The 20496-nt window shown below is 32.9% G+C and overlaps 1 protein-coding gene across 1 annotated transcript; it reads right to left on the bottom strand.

Annotated features, from left to right (window-relative positions):
• Positions 1 to 11895: 11895 nt before the first annotated feature.
• Positions 11896 to 13561, bottom strand: LOC107908216 (uncharacterized protein At5g23160). The gene is made up of 2 exons (XM_016835457.2): positions 12811 to 13561; positions 11896 to 12699 (listed from the first exon to the last, which is right to left on the bottom strand). The coding sequence occupies exons 1-2, from the start codon at positions 13090 to 13092 to the stop codon at positions 12220 to 12222; spliced, it is 762 nt and encodes a 253-aa protein (XP_016690946.1). The 5' UTR covers positions 13093 to 13561; the 3' UTR covers positions 11896 to 12219.
• Between the last annotated feature and the right edge of the window lie 6935 nt (positions 13562 to 20496).

Below are 20496 nucleotides of genomic sequence, written 5' to 3'. Positions count from 1 at the left end.
ATTTAATATTTTAAATTTTTACTCAATATTTACTTAAATTCCAATTTAGTCCCTAAATCGAGACTAACTTTATTTATTTACAATTAATCCTATATTTTCATACAAATTCAACTTTTAACTAAATTTAACTCCCTAATTTAACTTAAATCGCTAAATTTCAAAATTTCACAATTTAGTCCCTATTACTCAAAATTTACAATTTATTCTACAATTTAATCCTTTTTCATTTCTAGCTTAAAAACCTATCAATTTAATCCCTAATACTAAAATTATTCAACATAGACAACACTTAAAAACTCAATAATTTCTAAAATTTTGACATGGGTCGGGTAGTATTTAATACCGGGATTCCAAAAACATAAAATTACAAGAAAATGGACTAAATCGACTAACCAATTGAGTTTTGAACAATTGAAAGCCCTAGCTTGTCTTTCTCCTTCTTTCTTTCCTTTTTCCCTTCTGTTTCGTTTTCTTTCTTTCTTTTCTATTTCTTTTATTTCTTTATTTTATAATATAATATAATATAATATAATATAATATAATATAATATAATATAATATAATATATATACTTAAACATTAAGTTTTAATATTATATAATATTATAATTTATATTTTTACTTTAAATTTTATAATAATATACTTATGTCGTCTCATTTATGAGCAATGGCATAATTACTTCTTTAGTCCTTTTAATTTTTCGTTGATCTATAATTCAACTTTCACCCTTTATGCAATTTAGTCATTTTACCTAATTACTCTTAATTCATGTAAATTCACCTAACCAAAACCTAATTAACCACACAACTAACTTCGTAAATATTTCTAATAAATATTTACAAGTCTAATTTATGAAAACAGAGCCTCAAAAATACATTTTTCAACACTCGTGACTATCGGGTTGTTACATTGCTGAAAAGTGCTATTGGTTTCCCTTTTTGTTGTAAAATAACCTCAATCCCCTGGCCACAAGCATCAGTATTAATGTAGAACTCAGATCGAAACTCAGAGAGGGCAAAAATTGGAACTCTACATATAGTCTGCTTGAGTTGTTAAAAAGCATCATTAACTGAATTGGACCATTCCCACACCGCATATTTCTTTAAAAATTTAGTTAAGGGCTTAGCCATAGCACCATAGTGCTTGACGAACCTTCTATAATAACCATATAGACCCAAGAACCCTTTTAATTCTTTGACACACTAGTATTGGCTAATTAAGCATACTCTCAACCTTGGAAGCATCCATTACCATTGACCCATTTGAGATAATATGATCCAAATATTCTATCTTGGTGGTGCCAAAGTTGTATTTGCTTTTCTTGGAATATAATTAATGCTACCTTAGCAACTGTAAAGCTATCTTAAAGTGTGACATATGATCAGACCAATCAATTGAATAAACCAAAATGTCATCAAAGAACACTAGAACCGATTTTCTAAAGAGGGGTTTAAGTACATCATTCATCAAAGCTTGAAATCTAGAGGAGGCATTTGTGAGACGAAAAGACATAACTAAGAACTCATAGTGGCCTTCATGTGTTCTAAAAGTTATTTTATGAATGTCTTGCTCCCACATTTTAATTTGATGGTAACCAGACCTCAAGTTTAGTTTGGAAAAGAAGGTAGCTGCCTAAGCTCATCTAGAAGTTTATCTATCACTAGAATGAGGAACTTATCTTCAACAGTGAACTGATATAGCTGCATATAATACACACAAAGTCTACAACTGCCATATTTATTTTTAACATAGAAGAAGCAAATGAGCTATTGATATCCCTGATAATGCCTACTTGTAACATCTCCTGTATCAACCTTTCCAACTCATTTTTTTAGTTGTTGGATAATGGTAGGGCCAGATTTTCACCACCATATTCTCATCTCTAAGTGGAATTCGATGATCTTATAATCGAGAAGGGGGTAATCCACTAAGAACCTAAAACACATTGTCATATTCTACCATAAATTGTTGGAGGTCCTAACTAGAAAGTTTAACAAGTGCTATCAAGGATGCTTGATTGCTTGAAGTCAACTCTAATGTACAAGGACTCTGTCCTAACATGAAGAAGTACTTGAAGGACTGAGTGGCAGAAAAAATTTGAATTGCACTAGGCATTATGCCTTGTAAGGTGCAAGTGTGCCCTTGATAGTATAATTGCATTGTAATGAAAGTAAAGTTTCAGACAATGGACCCTAAGGACAGTAACCATTGGATCCCCAATATTAAATCATGAAATCAGCAACAAACTAATTCCTTTGTGCTTCCTAAGGAATTATTCTACAATGCCCTTGGGTTGACATACTGGCCTCATTAGCAATGGTGACTTTCAACTTGCAAGAGTGTTCAATTGGTAAAAAAAGCTTCCTTACCCGCTTGGCATCCACAACACTGTAAGTACTGCTTGAGTTTACCAAGATGATGACCCAAGTTGTCCCTATTTGAGCTGTCATCCTCATGGTATTATGACCATGAGATCCTTATATTGCATGTAAGGATAAAATATGATGTGTGAGGGCCTCTTCCTTCTGCTCAGTGATCTCGATTTGTTCCTAATAGTCTTGAAATTCTTCAGATTGAGGACTCTTTACTTCATCATCTACATCTAATTAAAGGTCCAACAGAAGTTGATACAACTAAATTCATGCACTTGTGATCAGGAGTGTACTTGGCTACACACCAGAAACATAAACCCTTCTTCCTTTTATGCTCCATGTCATTTTGTGTGAGGGACTCAGTAGGACCTTTCTAACCATTTGTACATAAAATAACCCCAATAGAGACAGAAATGTAATTCAAAGTAGGGCTAGCTCTTGTAGTAGGGAATAAGGCTAGTAATCAAGGGTGCCTCCCAACTCTTATTAAAAGATCATTCTTCTGATTGTTCAATATAATGCCCTAAACTTGTCTAACAACTGAAAATCCCTTTACTAGTGTTTTAGGCTTGAACAATTGTAGGTATTGTCCAATCTCCATCTTCAAATTACTAATAAAGATACTCAAAGTATAATTCTTAGGTAATTGTAATTGGTTGAGGAGACTTACAAAAGTATCATGATATGGTTAACTGAACCCTATGACTTTAGGGAGACCAATTTTACCATAGGATCTAGGAAAGAGTTGGATCCAAACCATTCTTTCAGACTGTGAGCATATTTGTACCAGGTGAGTAGATGAAATCCTCCTTACTTCTGAGTATGGAAATGATGTCAGTCAAGAGCTTTTCCCTTCAAATGTAACATAATTGTCCCCACATTGGCATTATCAACCACATCTTCAACTTCAAAGTACTGTTTTAGGTTAGACCACCAACTTCTGAAGTTAGTACCTCCAAACCTTGGATACTCAAGCTTATAAGTGTGCATGAGTCCTTCCAAGTGGTGCAACTAAGAAGGTGGTCCAATACTTCCTAGATCCACCACAAGTGAGACAATCAGAGCCACCTTTTTGAAAAAGGTGAAGGGCCACCTAAAATGCCTTTCCTCTTGTCCTAAGAAGATCTAATAATAATAACAAAATATGAGTGACCTAGGTTTTGTTCAAACAAAGTTTGCAACTCAGATTTATTTCCCCTTGAAAGTCATCTCTTAGTTCTTTTAAGTGAGCATCAAACTTAGTATCCCACTGAGAGAGCTTCATTTGAAGCTGAGCGATCTCCTATTTAAAATGACCCATGTCTTTTTACACTCAAGTTGTCAATCTGTCTTCAGTCATAAAGGATCGAAAGGCATTGATACCTTTAATACAAAAGAAAAGGGAGGAAGATAATAGAGAGAGAAAGGAGAAGAACGAGATAAGAAAAAAGAAAATAAAAATTTTCACTAAATTTTTATAACCGTTTTACCACCCTCAATCCTTTGTTTAAATATGAAAGTCAACAACAACTATAGGGTTGGTTGAATGAGTCATTATGTTACAGTTATACCCTTTCAATACGCACTGTTTTATTAAACTAATAATGTTCAAAACAGATTATTTTTTAAATCGAAATAGACATTGACTCGTAACGTATCGTTTGACTAAAGTTTTTAGTCCAAAATGTTGTGCATCACTACATCGAAACAGAACAATGAAATAGAAATAACATAAATACAAAACAATCATTTCCCTCCATAACATCCTATCTTTCATTATATTGATATTGATATTGCTTAAACTATCGGGGATTGATGTTGGCACCGCATTTGAATCCAAGAGCGGTGGAGTACAATGTTGTATTAAGGGGAAGAGGTAGAGTTCAGGTAGTGTATCCAAATGGAACCTTAGCCATGGATACCTATGTAAAAGAAAGCGATATGTTTTGGGTACCAAGATACTTCATTTTTAGTCAAATAGCATCAAAATTAGAGCCATTCGAGTTCTTGGGATTCACTACTTCATTACACAAGAATCGACCTCAGTTCCTAGTGGGCGCAACTTTCTTTCTTCACACTTTAAACAACCTTGAACTTGCAGATGTATTTGGTGTGATCAAGAAGAGAATTAGATGTTTAATCAATGCTCAACGTGAATCTATAATCCTTCCTTCATCATCATCTATTAATGATGATTATAAGAAAAAAAAGGGTGTTTACATTTTAAAGCAATCCAAAAGGTGATCAAATAACTTTAAGAATGAAATAATTCATTCTGGGTTATTATTAATGAAGATGAGTTATGGATTTAATTGATAAGAAATGGCTGATAATGTAGGAATGTTGTAGATTAGGAAGATTTTCTTGTTTTCATTAATTTCTTTTTTCACTTCTTTTAGTGTTTGTCAATGAAATTTTGATTATTAGTTAATAAAATCATCACCATTTTCTTTTTTATTTCCCTCATTTTTGCCCATCATTAAACATTTGAATTTTGTTACTACCTTAAGTTGTTTGTTTACTTAATATGAAAATTGTAATAGAAGTGCTTGACTACAGTGGCTACTACAATTTGGCAGTTTGAAAAATTGAGCCAACAAAACTAAATAACACTAAATATTTTTTGCGCAATTTAATTTCCCTATGTTTGCGAAGCCTAGCTCAGTGGGTAATTTCACTATCTTTATTCACAAATACAATAAGTGATTCGTGTTGGAAAAAATAGATTCTTGGAAGCTTTGAGGCATATTCTCGATTAGTAAAGGTAGAGATTTGAATCATAAAATTATGGTTTTATATTCTACCGCATGAGACCTTTACAATGGTATATCATGTGCTCTTTGTAAAAAAAAATTGGTATATCATATGCTCAAAATGGTTGAGTGATGAATGAGAAATTGATGCTCAAAGTAAGCCACATGTGAATTATGTTAAGGAAAATAGAAAGCTTAGTCCCACATTGGTTAGATATCAAGTGTGGAATATGTTTACATATATGAACCAACTTGGTGGTTATTGAATGACTAAATTAATGCTCTCCCTCACGCGAAAGGGGGTGCAAATCCAAACACGCTAAGGTTGGGGCCACACCCGTACGACATGGGCGACGCGAAATTTTTGAACCAGTCGAGCCCTTCTAGGCCTATAAATATTTTAGTCCAATATATAATTTTATTTTCCTCAGTATAGCTTATCTCTTCAAATTCTGTTTGGAATTAAAAGGACAAATTAATGTTAATGGCTCTTTTAATTCAGATGTTAATGGCTCCTTAGTTCACCGACGTTATTGGCTTTATTAGTCAAATTTTTCAAAAAATTTTGAATTTTATTTAAAACCAAATAATTTGCAGGAAAATATATACATAAAATTTTTCCAATATCTCAAGATCTTTTCCCTGCCTATTTCAAACCTTTTTTCGGTGATAGAAGAAAGCAAAGCTATAGTTTGTTGATCACTGTAGTCGTGCTACTTTTGTGCTCATCTCATTGTTGTATCCTGGAAGACAGTTGACCAACGTTTCTCCAGCACCGAAGGAGCGACCAAATCTATCTTAAGGAAACTGTGAAAACATGCCTCAACTACCAGCTGGTTTTTTCCTGCGTACCTATGAGTATAACATTTCAATCAAGTTTTTATTTCTGTTTTTAGATTATATATATGTATATATATATATCTATATTGTTCTGGTTCGATCTTGTGATTTAAATAAATATTTTACATTATTGTTTATTTCACTAACATGTGTGCATCAATTCTCACTTTATCACTCCCCAAGTATAAATATTTCACCTTTGTACCTAAAAACTAGAACATTCACGTGCAAATCCTCCTTTAAGAACTTGGGTAGTAAACATTCAACAATGTTTACAATTGAGTTTACACTCTCTCACAAAAACAATTCCTCAAATGAACATATTAGAATATACTTAATGAGCTCTCATATATAACCTAAACAAACCTCAAAGCATATATCAATTTCGGCTTGCTAACATAAAATCTAAGTGAATACAGAGTAACTCATTGAAAATAGCTATTACAACATAAACATTAAAAACACAATCAACTGAAGATTTGTTCTCCAAATTCAACAATTTAATCTTAATCGAATCTCCACATTCCAAGGGTTGAATTGATTCACTCGTATTCAATCCAATATTTAAAAGCCAATTATCGGTTTCCATAGATGGACTATAGTATTTTCAATATAACAACATATTAACATGTCCAAAAATCTTCTTCATTAAATTGTCAACTCAAATATGACAAGTATTTAAACTACCTTAATGACTACTTGAAGTGTTACTCAATTTCATTTTTCACATCTTGTCTCAAGAACTTTGAAATTTGCTCATCTCATTTAAATAACTTTTTTTAATCACTCATTTACAACGAACAACCTTTTTACCTTTAGAAAGTTTCACAAGATCCTATGTTTTATTTTTGTGGAGTGATTCCATCTCCTCTTGCATAGCAAACATCCACTTTTTTGAGTTTTCACAGCTAACCGCCTCAAAATAATTAGATGACTCTTGGTTTGCATCATATCTTCAGCCACATTTAAAGCATAAGCAACTAGATCAGCCTCGACATACTTCTTTGGAGGTTTAATTTCTCTTCTAGTTTTGTTTTTGGCGATAGAGTATTGAGGTGAAAAAGCAACCTTATTCTGAATTTTTGTATTGGCTTAAGGAGTTAACTTTGTTATAGATTCTAGATTAATCTGATACTCCACCTACTTTTTATGTTCTTTTATTGGAATATTCTTTAAGAGATAAGTAAGGTAGTATAGTAGTTTCATAAAAAATAACATCTCTACTAATCACAACTTTTCTATTTTTATGACACGATAAATTATATCATTTTACACCAGCTTTATAACCAATAAAAACTCGGTTCTAATTTTTTATTATCAACATGAGCATATGCAAGACACCCAAAGATCTTTAAATCAAAATAATCAGCAGGATTACCAAACTATACCTCTTGTGAAATCTTTTTCTCAATGACAATGGATAGAGATCAGTTAATAAAAAAATGTAGTAGAGGCTACCTCGGCCCAAAACGACTTCGATAAGTTAGCATTCGACAACATACATCGAACTTTCTCCATGATCGTTCTATTTATTCATTCTGCAACGCCGTTTTATTGTAGAGTATGAAAAACTGTCAAGTGTCTCACAATCCCTTCTGACTTGTATAGTTCAGTAAACTCATCAGAACAGAACTCTAAGCTATTGTCTGTGCAAAGGTGTTTTATTTGTTTTCCCGTCTATTTTTCAATCATAGTTTTTCAAGACTTAAATGTAGAAAACACATCATTTTTCTACTTCAGGAAGAACACCAAAACTCTTTTGGAAAAATCATTAATAAACGTTAGCATATAATTAGCTCCACCTCTCGAAGGCACTCTAGATGACCCTCACAGATCAGAATGAATATACTCCAACGTTCTCTTCGTGTTATGGATTCCTCTAGTGAATCGAACTCTCTTTTGCTTCCCAAAAATGCAGTGCTCACAGAACTTCAGTTTGCAAATTCCTTACCCATCAAGAAGTCATCTTTTGCTTAATTTTTCCATGCCATTCTCACTCATATGCCTTAAGCGCATATGACAAGGAAGAGGAAGCGACAGCTGCATCACTAGTAACAGTAGAACCCTACAAAACATATAACTTGGTAGTCTTTCTCTGCCCTTTCATCACAACGAGGATACCTTTGGAAATCTTTAAAACCCCATTTTCAGCTGTGTATTTGTACCCTTTTGAATCGAGAGTACCCAACGAAATTAAATTTCTTTTCAATTTTGGAATATATCGCACGTCTCTAAGTGTTCTGACAACTCCGTCAAACATTTTAACTTTTATCGTTCCAACACCTGCAATTTTACACAAAGCATTGTTTCCCATCAAAACAACACCTTTAGACATTGTTTCGTAAGTTGTAAACCAATCCTGATTGGGACTCATGTGGAAGGTGCAACCCAAATCAATTATCCACTCCTCGTTTACTTTAGAACTGTTGATAGAAGCAACTAGAAGTTCACCATCATTGTAGTCTTCTACAACATCAGCTTCACCGAATTTTTCTGGTTGTTTTCCTTTTTGATTCGCAGCCTCCCTTTTTATCTTGTTCTACAACTTATAGCACTCAGATTTAATGTGCCATTTTTTTCAAAAGTTACAAGTTTTACCTTTGTTTGAAGACTTTGATATACCTTTAGATTTACCGCGAGAAATTCGTTCCTGTGTCATTCCACGATCATCATCAACATCCTGATCTTGTCTCCCACGAACAATGAGACCCTTTTCCTGAGAGTCGGGTTTAACCACAATACGCTTCATCTTATCATACTAAGTCAAAGAATCATAGACCTCATCAATTGTGAGAGACTCGCAGCTATATAAAATCGTGTCTCTAAAGGTTGAATAAGATGAGGGCAACGAACAAAGTAGAATCAACCTTAGATCTTCCTTATCATACTGAACCTCCATAGCCTCTAAGTTTGAGAGAATTTCTTTAAACACTGTTAAGTGTTCATGCACAGACGCACCTTCCTCTAAACGATGAGCATAAAGACGCTGTTTCATATGCAACTTGCTAGTTAGAGTTTTCGACATACATATTTGTTCTAGCCTCTTCTATAATGCAGCGGCAGTTTTCTCCTTTATCACATCCTACAAAATTTTGTTAGACAAATGCAGATGTAACTGTGTTAACGCCTTTCGATCCTTACGCTTCTTCTCTTCCTCTGTCAATGTCGAAGGCATCTTATCTATTCCTAGCAGGGCATCCTCCAGATCCATCTGCGCAAGAACTGCCTGTATCTTTATCTGCCACAACGCGAATCTGGTGTTGCAATCCAATAGAGGAATTTTATACTTCAAATACGCCATTACCGTAATAGAGATGGACAACCTGGAAGCTCTGGTACCAATTTGTGAAAAGTAGAATGTCGATAATGACAATGTATTGCAAGGAAAAGGAGAAAGAAAAATAAAGAACACACAGATTTTTACGTGAAAACCCATTCGAGAAAAAACCACGGGTAGAGGAGAAGATAATTCACTATGTTGAATTCAAATGATTACAAGAGGAGTAGACTATGTTTATTTATAAGCTTGTAAAACCATATTCTCATAGGAGTGTAGGAAGATTGAAACACCTTATTCTAATCAATATCCAATAGATGAGGTTTAATAAGGTTTTTTAAACCTTATTCTAAAATAAAATAAAAGAAGTGTAGTTCTATGTAGATTTTATTTTTATTTTATTTTACTATTGTATTTTATTTAAATAAGGATTTGAGTCACTCAATTCTAACAAATTGAGTGATCCCCAATTTCATAATTATGAACTCATTTTTAATGTGTCCTCCATTTTTATTTTCCTCGAATAAAGGGATAAGAAAAGGAATAATCTCCATTGATTTCCATTCCAAATTACAATGACAACTTTAGATTATGAAAAGAGAGGGCCAAAGCCAATGAATTTCTATTATAAGAATCAAAGATTAGGCGTATAAGTATCAAGCTATTAAGTTTTACCAATACCATTCAATTTTTTAAGTCCTAAAAAAGCTTAAGCCAATTTTATATATCTCAATACGTGAATGAGAGACCAAAATGTCGAGAATCATGTGATACCCAGGGGTTTGTTTTTTTTTTATTTTTCATAATAAAAATTCAAATTTAAATTTTTATAAATTCTTACTTTTAACTTTGTTATTAATTCAAGTCATAATTAATTTAGTTGATTGAGTTTTAGTTCAATTAGAATGAATATTATTATTAATATGGGAGGACATGTGTTGAAATACATTATCTTCCCGTGGTGATAATAATGGTGGGTTTAGATATGAGAATGTCCCTTTCTTTGCCTTTTTTTCACTAGAGCCATTTTGAATGTCTCTGTACCATCTTCCTTTTTTTGGTTCTCTTTCATTAAGCTTAGTATATACACCATCTACTTAATCTTAATCTTCTCTAGAAGACCCTGAATTTTTTTTTTATTTTTGAGAAAATTTATAAAAATATATTATAAAACATAACTAAGGATGCATTTAATTTTAAACACTAGAGTGCCAAATCTGCCAGCTTTTGTGAATGGGGGCAGAAAAGTACCTTATGCCTCTCTTTGATGATATTTATTTATTGTACAAAGAAAAAGATCATTGTTTCTCAACTTTATTCAATTTTATAAAGCTTCCTTCTTCTTTTTTTCATTCTTTTTCGTATTTATATAGTTATTATTTTATAATTTCTCTATACGCATTGGACGTGCATCCTTTACATGCGGACCTTAATAAGGCAGCACGTAACTAATCATGAGAATTTTTTTCTTTTAACACTTTACCAAAAATTCCATAAAAAATAGAAAATGAAAAATATTTAGAAAATAGTTCTTTTCCATAATTAATTTATCTTTTTGAAAAAGGAGGTCATTTATGTATATTTAATAATATAATAAATTATTAATATAATTTATATGTACTACTACAATATTATTTTAATCATATATTATTAGAAAATTAATAAATATATATTACAATTTATAAATATTTTATAATAAAAAATACGATTATTTTAATTATATAAATATGAATATTTGTTTAAATCATGTAAATTAACTATTTGTGATTCAAACGGTATTGTGTTATTCTATATCATACTTTAATTTCTATATTTTATTTTATTTTATTCAAATAACGACTTCAAAATTATGAAATGTATTTAAAACTATAAAAGGCAGACAACTTCCTATAAATTCCTAACATTTATATTATGGGAACGAAAGTTGATGTGTTTGATGTTTGGCAGCATGCATGCATGCATGCCCACTAACCCAAGCAAAGAATAATTGAAGATCAGCGATTCATCATATTTAACTCCTGCTTAAATGTCTTTGTTTTAATACCAACTTAATCTGATGTTATTCTTTTATTAGAATACTGTGATGCTATTTTCAATAATAATAAAATCTTGATCTACTACTATGTTTAATGCTGTATCTGACAGGGTAGCATGCTTTCTTAGTATTTCATATCAGATTCAATGCTTCTGTGCTCTGGATAAACACTGCCCTTATCAGAAACTAGTTTTAAAGAGGGATAAAGCAAGGGATCCTACTTTAACATTAACATTGTCTCATGGAGAGTGTCACATCATTACATAGATCAAAACTAAGAAAAATTTTTAAGATTAAATACTAAATAGAAATACTATTAACATGTTGGTATTATATGCTCCCAGTCAATACTTAACAAACAAAACAGGTGAAAAACATGCAATTCAATCTTATTGAAGCGAATTTCACTTAGGATCAGGTTCTCTTCTCTTTTTTTTCCCTGCAACTTTCTTCTTAATTACACCATTCTTTTTGACTAAAAATTCAGTATCCAAATATATTCTCATGGTATCCAATTTGATGTAGAGTTTTCTTTAGTAATTGTGGATTCTTTAACATCTGATCATTTTTAAAATTTGTGGGTCTGAGTAACTTGAGCTTAAGGTACATCAAGTACAACAAAACCATACAGTATACGCATTGCAGAACTTCATTTCCCAGCCCACGTATTGTATTTAATCCTTAATGAGTCAACAAGCAGCAAGCTGAAACGGGATTGGGTTTGATTTTTTTTTCTAATGATAACAAATATTTTGAGATTTTGTTTGTATTGCTTTCAATATCTAACCATATCTTTCGTCCCCCCCCCCCAAAAAAAAAGAACAGGGGAATTGGAATGAAAGAATTTAATAAATAATGAATGCCCTGAAATCTTCCCCAAATAAAAAGAACAAAAATTTACTGCACAAGAAAGAAGAAACTGATGCTTGTGTATTTTGTCTGTTGCGAACAGAAATTTTTAATGTCAAAAATTGAATGCCCCTTTGCTTTGTTTCCTTTGAAGTAACCCTTCCATTATGACCTTCTTTCTGTAATAATCTTTTGACTTCTTTTCCGAGCTTTTTGTAATGCTTTCCAGGTTCTCAAAAACTCCTGCAGGCTGTTGGTGGTGAGGGAGAAAGTACAGCCAAATTGATGTAAGAAGTATTGCACAAATTTTGCCCCAGAATATGGTCACTGCCAGACTAATAACAAGCATAAATATGGCATTGCTTGAACTTGAACTTGAACAACTCTTCTGGATTCCTTCTTGTTTCGGCTTCATCTCTGGTTCTTGATGTTTGCTTGTTTTTTGCGTTGAGTTTGGGACTGAGTTAGGCTTTGAAACAGTACTTTGAACTCCCTCGGCAGCTGGAACCTTGTTTACTGATTCATCAGCACTTGTATCCAACAACTTACCATGGCTGCTTAATGGGATACCTTTTCTATCTTTAACCCTCTTAGCCTATTGATAAGATAAGATATGTCGATGAGTGATGATAACAGGCGGTTAATCACTTCATCAGGAAAAAAAAAAAAAAGGATGAAGAACAAAGGAAAGAAGGAAAGAACTTACCAATAAGATCTCGAATACAACAGCTTTGATGACATGGGGAAATCTTTTCTTCCCGGGACGATGAACCATGATTGAATTCTCTGTATCAGAAACTGAAGAAGAAGACGAAGACTGAGTGGTTGAAGGCTTCATAATATCTGCCTTGTTTTTGACGGTGAGATACGTTAAGGCCCGACGATTTTGGGAAGGATCAACCACGACTGCTTTGGGGTCGAGCATCAAGTCCATATCAACTACGGGTCTAAAACAGAGCAAAAACTTGTTCCTCGAAACGTTCTTCATTAATTTCCGTCTTATTGTAACTGACACTTGGAGCTCAGCCGCTGGTAAAGAAATGAAGCCAAAAAAAAAAACTGAAACGAAACAAGGAAAAGTGTGTTTTGTTGGTCTGGAAAAACAGCAGGCTTTCTACCTGAAAAAAAAGAGGTATTTCCAATAACCAGACTAAGACGTGATTAGTGGGGCATTATGTGCATATATATAAGGAGTAGTTGGCAGTGAAAAAGGGTTGAGGGGATTAGGGTTGGATGGGATAAAGCAACTTTGAGGGCATCTGCCCGTAAGGGACAGGTGAAAGGATATTATTATGAATCAGGGCTTTGGTGTTTTGTTGGTTGAAAAAAGAAAGATTGCAATTATGGCTTGGTTGGTGAACTGGAGAAGAAGAGGTCGGAATAGCCGTCCACCAATTCAGTGCTGATCTTATTTTAAAAAAACAAACTGTTTTTGTTGGACAGATAATGAAAAACTAGAATTCAGAATTTATTTTACCTCATGTATTTTCAGAAGATCGCTCTAAAAAATTAAATTGATTTAGAGTGATTTTAAAAGTTGTTTTTCGGAATAATAAAAAAATATGGAATAATATGTGTTTTTTATTAAAATAATATGAGAGATGTATAGAAATTCCAAATCGGCACGGTGGTTGACAATTTGGGATTTCATATGTTTGAAATGAACAAGAAATCTTGACAGTTAACATATCAATTTGGGGTTCTAATAGTTTGTCATGCTAATGTAGGTGTAGCAGAGATTCATTGTCAATTTGGGCTTCTTAGGCAGCAACGAATCTCTACTACCTACTATCTGACATTATTAAAGGTCGAGAATTTTGAATCTACCATATGCAAGAGTATTTAAAAACCCTAATTTTTTTTAAAACAAATTTCTTAAAAAAAAATTTGTGGACAGAAGAAGAGTTAAGAGAGAGAAAAAAAGGAGTTAATAAAGTTGAAAATTTTCTATTTGTTAGATTATTATTAAATTTGTTAAAAAAAGTTTTGTTTAGATATTATATGTTAACATTTCGAGAGTGGAAAACCAGTAAATTAAGTATTTGGTAAATTTTAATTATTATTATACGTAGATTTAAATTGTAAGTGTTTTTAATTTTTTTAGTAATCAGAAGAGTAGGTAGGAAATATAAGAAATTGTAAACGATATATGGATCGTAAATGTTTTAATTTTTTCCAGCAAAAAAGAAATTATTAAAGTAAAAAAAATATGGAAAATTATAAATGTTATTTTGCCTTTTTTTCCCGAATAATATAGAAAAAAAATTAATATACCTAAATAATATAAAAAATTGTAAATGTTGTAGGTTACTATTGTATTAATTGGTGGAATTAAATTTTTTTCAAAATCGAAGTTAGAAGAGGCAAGCTCTAAGAAAAAAACATAAGAAAACTTTATAATGCAATTATAGTATGGTTTTACGGTTTACGAATAGAATAAAATGACATTTTACGAATTTGTTTGTGTCATGATATAGTAAAGTTTAGAATTTATGAAATATGATTAGTTTAAAATGGTTAGATGGATTAGGGCTAGGGTATATATTGTAATAAATACAATGCTTTATAAATGTTTTGTGTAGAGAAAAATGTTCAGGATTATTGGAACCGTGAAAAATATAAGAACTGAACAACAATGAAAGGTTGTTGGAACTTTGGTAGAAAATTAAAAAAGTATAGGATGAACCCGAACAACAGCTACGTTATTGCCCACATAATTGTTGTAAACCTCATTATGCAGGAGTTACTTTGGTCATGTTATACTAGTTTTAGGTGGGAATTTCAGAAATACCGTTTTCTAATAGAAACATTTATATATGTTGAACATAAAGTTAGCTTCGATAGTATGTGGTTGAAGGTATCTTTCAACAAGAAAAATAGAACAAAATAGTATGAGATCTTAATCAAAGATTTTTTGAAGGTGTAAAAAATAGAATGTCGGTAATGACAATATATCACAGAGAAAAGAGAAATAAAAATAAAGAACACACGGATTTTTACGTAGAAACACTTTTGGGAAAAAACCACGGGCAGAGGAGAAGAAAATTCACTATGTCGAATTCAAATAATTACAAGAGGAGTAGACTATGTCTATTTATAAGCTTGTAAAACCATATTCTAATAGGAGTGTAGTAAGATTGAAACACCTTATTCTAATCAATATCAAATAGATGGAGTTTAATAAGGTTTAAAAAACCTTATTCTAAAATAAAATAAAAGAAGTATAGTTTTATAGAGATTTTACTTTTATTTTATTTTACCACTGTATTTTATTTAAATAAGGATTCGGGTCACTTAATTCTAACAATCTCCACCTTAACACGAATTTTCAATGAACAAGTTCTTCATCGCGAACTCTTAACGAACAAGTTCTCCACCTCTTCCATAAAACCCCTTAAGGGTTTAACTTCAACAATGAACACTAATCAAGTCTAAGCAATGCTCAAACTTGGTTATAGGAAGTGACTTAGTCATCATATCTGTAGGATTTTCGTGAGTGCTAATTTTGCTTACAACAATATCACCACGAGCAATAATATCACTAACAAAATGATATCGAACATCAATGTGTTTTGTTCTCTCATGAAACATTTGATCTTTTGTAAGAAAGATGACGCTCTGGCTGTCACAAAATACTGTATTGATTTGAAGGTCTTCATTGAGTTCATTAAAGAGTCCCTTCAACCAAATAGCTTCTTTACTAGTCTCAGTAATCACCATGTTCTCAGCTTCAGTGGCAGACAAAGCAACTGTACTTTGCAAAGTGACTTTCCAACTGATTGCACAACCTCCGATTGTAAAGACATAACCTGTGAGAGATCTTCTTCTATCAAGATCTCCAGCAAAATCAGCATCAACATACCCAATGACTCCATCTGTAGTTCTTCCAAACTGTAAGCAAACATCAGTAGTACCTCATAAGTATCTTAAAATTCACTGAATTGTTTTCTAATGTTCTTTACCAGGATTCGCCATGTATCTGCTAACTGCACTTACTGCATATGATAAATCTGGACGTGAACAAACCATAGCATATATGAGAGATCTCACTGTACTAGAGTATGGAACATGTGACATGTACTCAATTTCATCATTTGATTGTGGAGATAAAACCGATGAAAGTCTAAAATGGGCTGTTAAAGGAGTACTAACAGACTTAGCATTCTGCATATTAAACCTGCAAAGAACTTTCTCAATGTACCCTTTCTGACTTAGGTACAATTTACTTACTTTTCTATCTCTAAGAATCTCCATACCAAGCATCTTCTTTGCTGGTCCCAAATCTTTCATCTCAAATTCTTCACTTAGTTGGGTTTTGACCTTTCTTATCCCTCATTTATCTTTCGTTGCTATCAACATGTCATCAACATAAAGGAGTAGATACACAAAAGAACCATCATTGTTTTTCTTAAAGTAAACACAATTGTCAAAGCTATTTCTTTTAAAATCATGAGAAGTCATAAAGGAATCAAACTTCTTGTCCTACTGTCTTGGTGACTGTTTCAAACCGTAAATGGAATTTTTTAGCAAACAAACATAGTCCTCTTTTTCTGAGACTGTAAAACCCTCTGGTTGTTGCATGTAAATATTTTCCTCAAGTTTTCCATGCAAAATACAGTTTTTACAACTAACTGCTCAAGCTCCAAATCATGCATGGTCACAATACTAAGCAAAGCTTGAATCGAACTATGCTTCACAACTGGGAGAACACATCTGTGAAATCCACTCCTGGAATTTGACTGTAACCCTTTGTAACAAGTCTTACTTTATATCTGGGTTCTTCAACTCCTGGAGTCTCCTTTTTATTTTTAAACACCCATTTACAACGAACAACTTTTTACCTTTAGGAAGTTTCATAGGATCTCATGTTTTGTTTTTGTGGAGTGGTTCCATCTCATCTTACATAGCAAACATCCACTTTTCTGAATCTTTACAACTAACTGCCTCAGAATAATTAGATGGCTCTTAGTTTGCATCTAAATCTTTAGCCACATTTAAAGCATAAGCAACTAGATTAGCCTCGGCATACTCTTTGGATGTTTAATTTCTCTTCTAATTCTGTTTTTGGCGATAGAGTATTGTGGTGAAGAAGCAACTCTATTCTGAATTTTTGTACTGGCTTAAGTAGTCGACTCTGTTGTAGATTTTGGATTAATTTGATGTTCCACCTGATTTTGATTTTCTTTATTAGAAGAGCCTTTAAGAGATAAGTTAGGTAGCATAGCAGTTTCATCAAAAACAACATCTCTACTAATCACAATTTTTCTATTTTCAGGACACCATAACTTTTACCCTTTTACACCAGCTTTATAACCAAGAAAAACACATTTAATGGATCTCGGTTCCAATTTTCTATTATCAACATGGGCATACGCAGGACACCCAATGATCCTTAAATCAGAATAGTCAGCAGGATTACCAGACCATACCTCTTGTGGAGTCTTTTTCTCAACGGCCATGAATGGAGATCAGTGGATAAAAAAACATGCAGTAGAAGCTGTTTTAGCCCAAAATGACTTTGGTAAGTTAGCATTTGACAACATACATCGAACCTTCTCCATGATCGTTCTGTTCATTCGTTCTACAACACCGTTTTACTATGCAGTATGACGAACTGTTAAGCGTCTCACGATCTCTTCTGACTTATACAGTTTATTAAACTCATCAGAACAAAACTCTAAGCCATTATATGTGCGGAGATATTTTATTTGTTTTCCTATCTATTTTTCAATCATAGTTTTCTAAGACTTAAATGCGTAAAACATATCACTTTTCTGCTTCAGGAAGAACGCCCAAACTTTTCTGGAAAAATCATCAATAAAAGTTAGCATATAATTAGCTCCACCTCTCGAAGGCACTCCAGATGACCCTCATAGATCAGAATGAATATACTCCAATGTTCCCTTCGTGTTATGGATTCCTCTAGTGAATCGAACTCTCTTTTGCTTCCCAAAAACGCAGTGCTCACAGAACTTCAGTTTGTAAATTCCTTTCCCATCAAGAAGTCCTCTTTTACTCAATTCTGTCATGTCATTCTCACTCATATGCCCTAGACGCATATGCCAAAGTTTAGTAATATCATTATCTGACAAGGAAGAGGATACGACAGCTACATCACCAGTAACAGTAGAACCCTGCAAAACATATAACTTGACAGTCTTTCTCTGTCCTTTAGTCACAACGAGGGAACCTTTGGAAATATTCAAAACCCCACTTTCAGCTGTGTATTTGTACCATTTTGAATCAAAAGTACTCAACGAAATTAAATTTCTCTTCCATTCTGGAACATGTCATACGTCACTAAGTGTTTTGACAACTCCATGAAACATATTAACTTTAATTGTTCCAGCACATGCAATTCTACATGAAGCATTATTTCCTATCAAAACAACACCTTCAGAAACTGTTGCGTAAGTTGTAAACCAATCTCGATTAGGACTTATGTGGAAGGTGCAACCCGAATCAAGGATCCACTCCTCGCTCACTTTAGAATTGTTGACAGAAGTGACTAAAAGTTCAACATCGCTATAATCTTCTAAAACATCAACTTTACCAGATTTTTCTGGTTGTTTTCTATTTTGATTCGCAGCCTCTTTTTTGATCTTGTTTTCCCTCTATTTGAAGACTTCGATCTACCTTTAGGTTTATTAACTGTAGTAGGTGAGGATCGTTCGCACTGCACCCACCCCTAAGTATATGCTTCAACAAGAATCACGCACACAAGGGTAGATAGATAGAATATAAACCTCTAGTAAAATGCCTCCGTAACCCAGCGGATAAAGTACATTACATAGTCCGTTTTAGGGATTGGTGACTTACTTATTCCGTGACGTTGGCACTAGACTTTCTAAAAGGGGTACTATCGGGTCAGGTGAATTCAATAATAAACGCCTAGTGGCATTCCAGCTTTCCTTCTCCTTTCAGGACCTATCAAGTGAATCTCTACTCTGAATCTTGTATGTATATTGTTCATACTGAAGTATATCTATAGGAAAGTAATCAAACTGGAATCTGGAAATCATGGATAGCATAGCATGAATATGATACTTATACAACTATAAGAATAAAGTTATGATTAAATAAGATATAAGTTAGTCTACTTGAAAATAAGTTATATGGGATGTATGAATAGTGTTATGAAAGTATGAAATTTTGGGTTTGGGATGTGTCTGGTTCATAGAGTTTGTAATGTGTGTCGAGTCGCCGCGGTGATAAATAAAGAAGTTCGTCAGGACAGTAAACACGAACTTTAATATGAAACTCTGAAGGAAAAAGTCAATGGCCATGGCATACTCTGAAGAAAAAAAAAAGAATCTTTGAATGACATTTTATCTAATGGGATTCTCTATGTGTCCCAGGGTGGTGATGGACAAACCTCACTCAATGTGAGTTTAGGCAAATCCATATCACAAACACGACAGTTTTGGGATGCCTATGTGGCATCCTGTCAGCCTTTATGGTGTACTCCAAATGAATCACCTTTATGGCGTGCTCTGATTAGATTGCTTTAGAGTGTATTCTTTAATAAGGATTTATGGCACATTCGATATAACGTTTGTTTGCCTCTGATGTGTCCCGTGAAGCCTTCCGGGACAGTGAACAAGAGACTCTATATGATTGTTTGTATGGCGTACTCTATTTAATCTACGCGGTGTGAACTATCAAGAATGTTTGGTATGATTTGAGTCTAAATCTCTGTCTCTGTTGTAAGATATGATGAAATTCTTTTAGTTTTGTAAAAAGAACAACAACGTTTCATAAATCTTATTTAATTCCTAAATGAAAGCGTTTCTTACTCATATGTAACACGACTCAAAATGGATTTTCTCCTTTTTAGTTCTTCAGTTTTTCATTTTTCAAATTCCTCTCATTTAGGGGAGAGCAAAATTTGATTTGATTCGAAAAATTCGATAAAAAATTCAAATTTTGAATTAAATAGTTTGAGTTAATTGAGTTATTCAGATCAATTTGAATAAAAATTAAATTTTTTGGTTTAACTTTTATGAATTACACAATTCGAGTTATCCGAAAATCCGAATAAGAAAAGTTAAAATTACGTCGTTTTGATAAATGTTTACTTTTTTCTGAAGTTAAAGACAAAATTATTAAGTTAAAAGGCAAACCTACTATATGGTTTATGTAGTTAAATAATCTTGTACTTTCTCTATTAGTTAAATATTGGTCCATGTAAACACAACATTGAACATAAATAATAGGATTCGCTAACTCGACTCGAAATTTTTTGACTCGATTCGATTCGGTTCAAAAAAATTGCAAATTGACTTTGGTTGCTAAAATAGGATTCATCAACTCGACTAACTTAGAATTTTTTGACTCGATTCAACTTGACTCGATCAGATACTCACCCCCTACTCTCATTTATTATATTGGA

Source organism: Gossypium hirsutum, chromosome D02 (assembly GCF_007990345.1).
Source record: "Gossypium hirsutum isolate 1008001.06 chromosome D02, Gossypium_hirsutum_v2.1, whole genome shotgun sequence".
NCBI lineage: Eukaryota > Viridiplantae > Streptophyta > Magnoliopsida > Malvales > Malvaceae > Gossypium > Gossypium hirsutum.
The sequence above is the reverse complement of the archived record's forward strand: the minus strand, read 5'-3'. Positions and strand labels throughout refer to the sequence as shown.

Bases quoted from the DNA above. Each gene is read 5' to 3' on its own strand.
- LOC107908216 (XM_016835457.2), bottom strand. From the start codon at position 13,092: ATGAAGAACGTTTCGAGGAACAAGTTTTTGCTCTGTTTTAGACCCGTA. The intron at 12,700-12,810 runs GTAAGTTCTTTC...TCTTATCAATAG, and splicing joins TTGTATTCGAGATCTTATTG to GCTAAGAGGGTTAAAGATAG.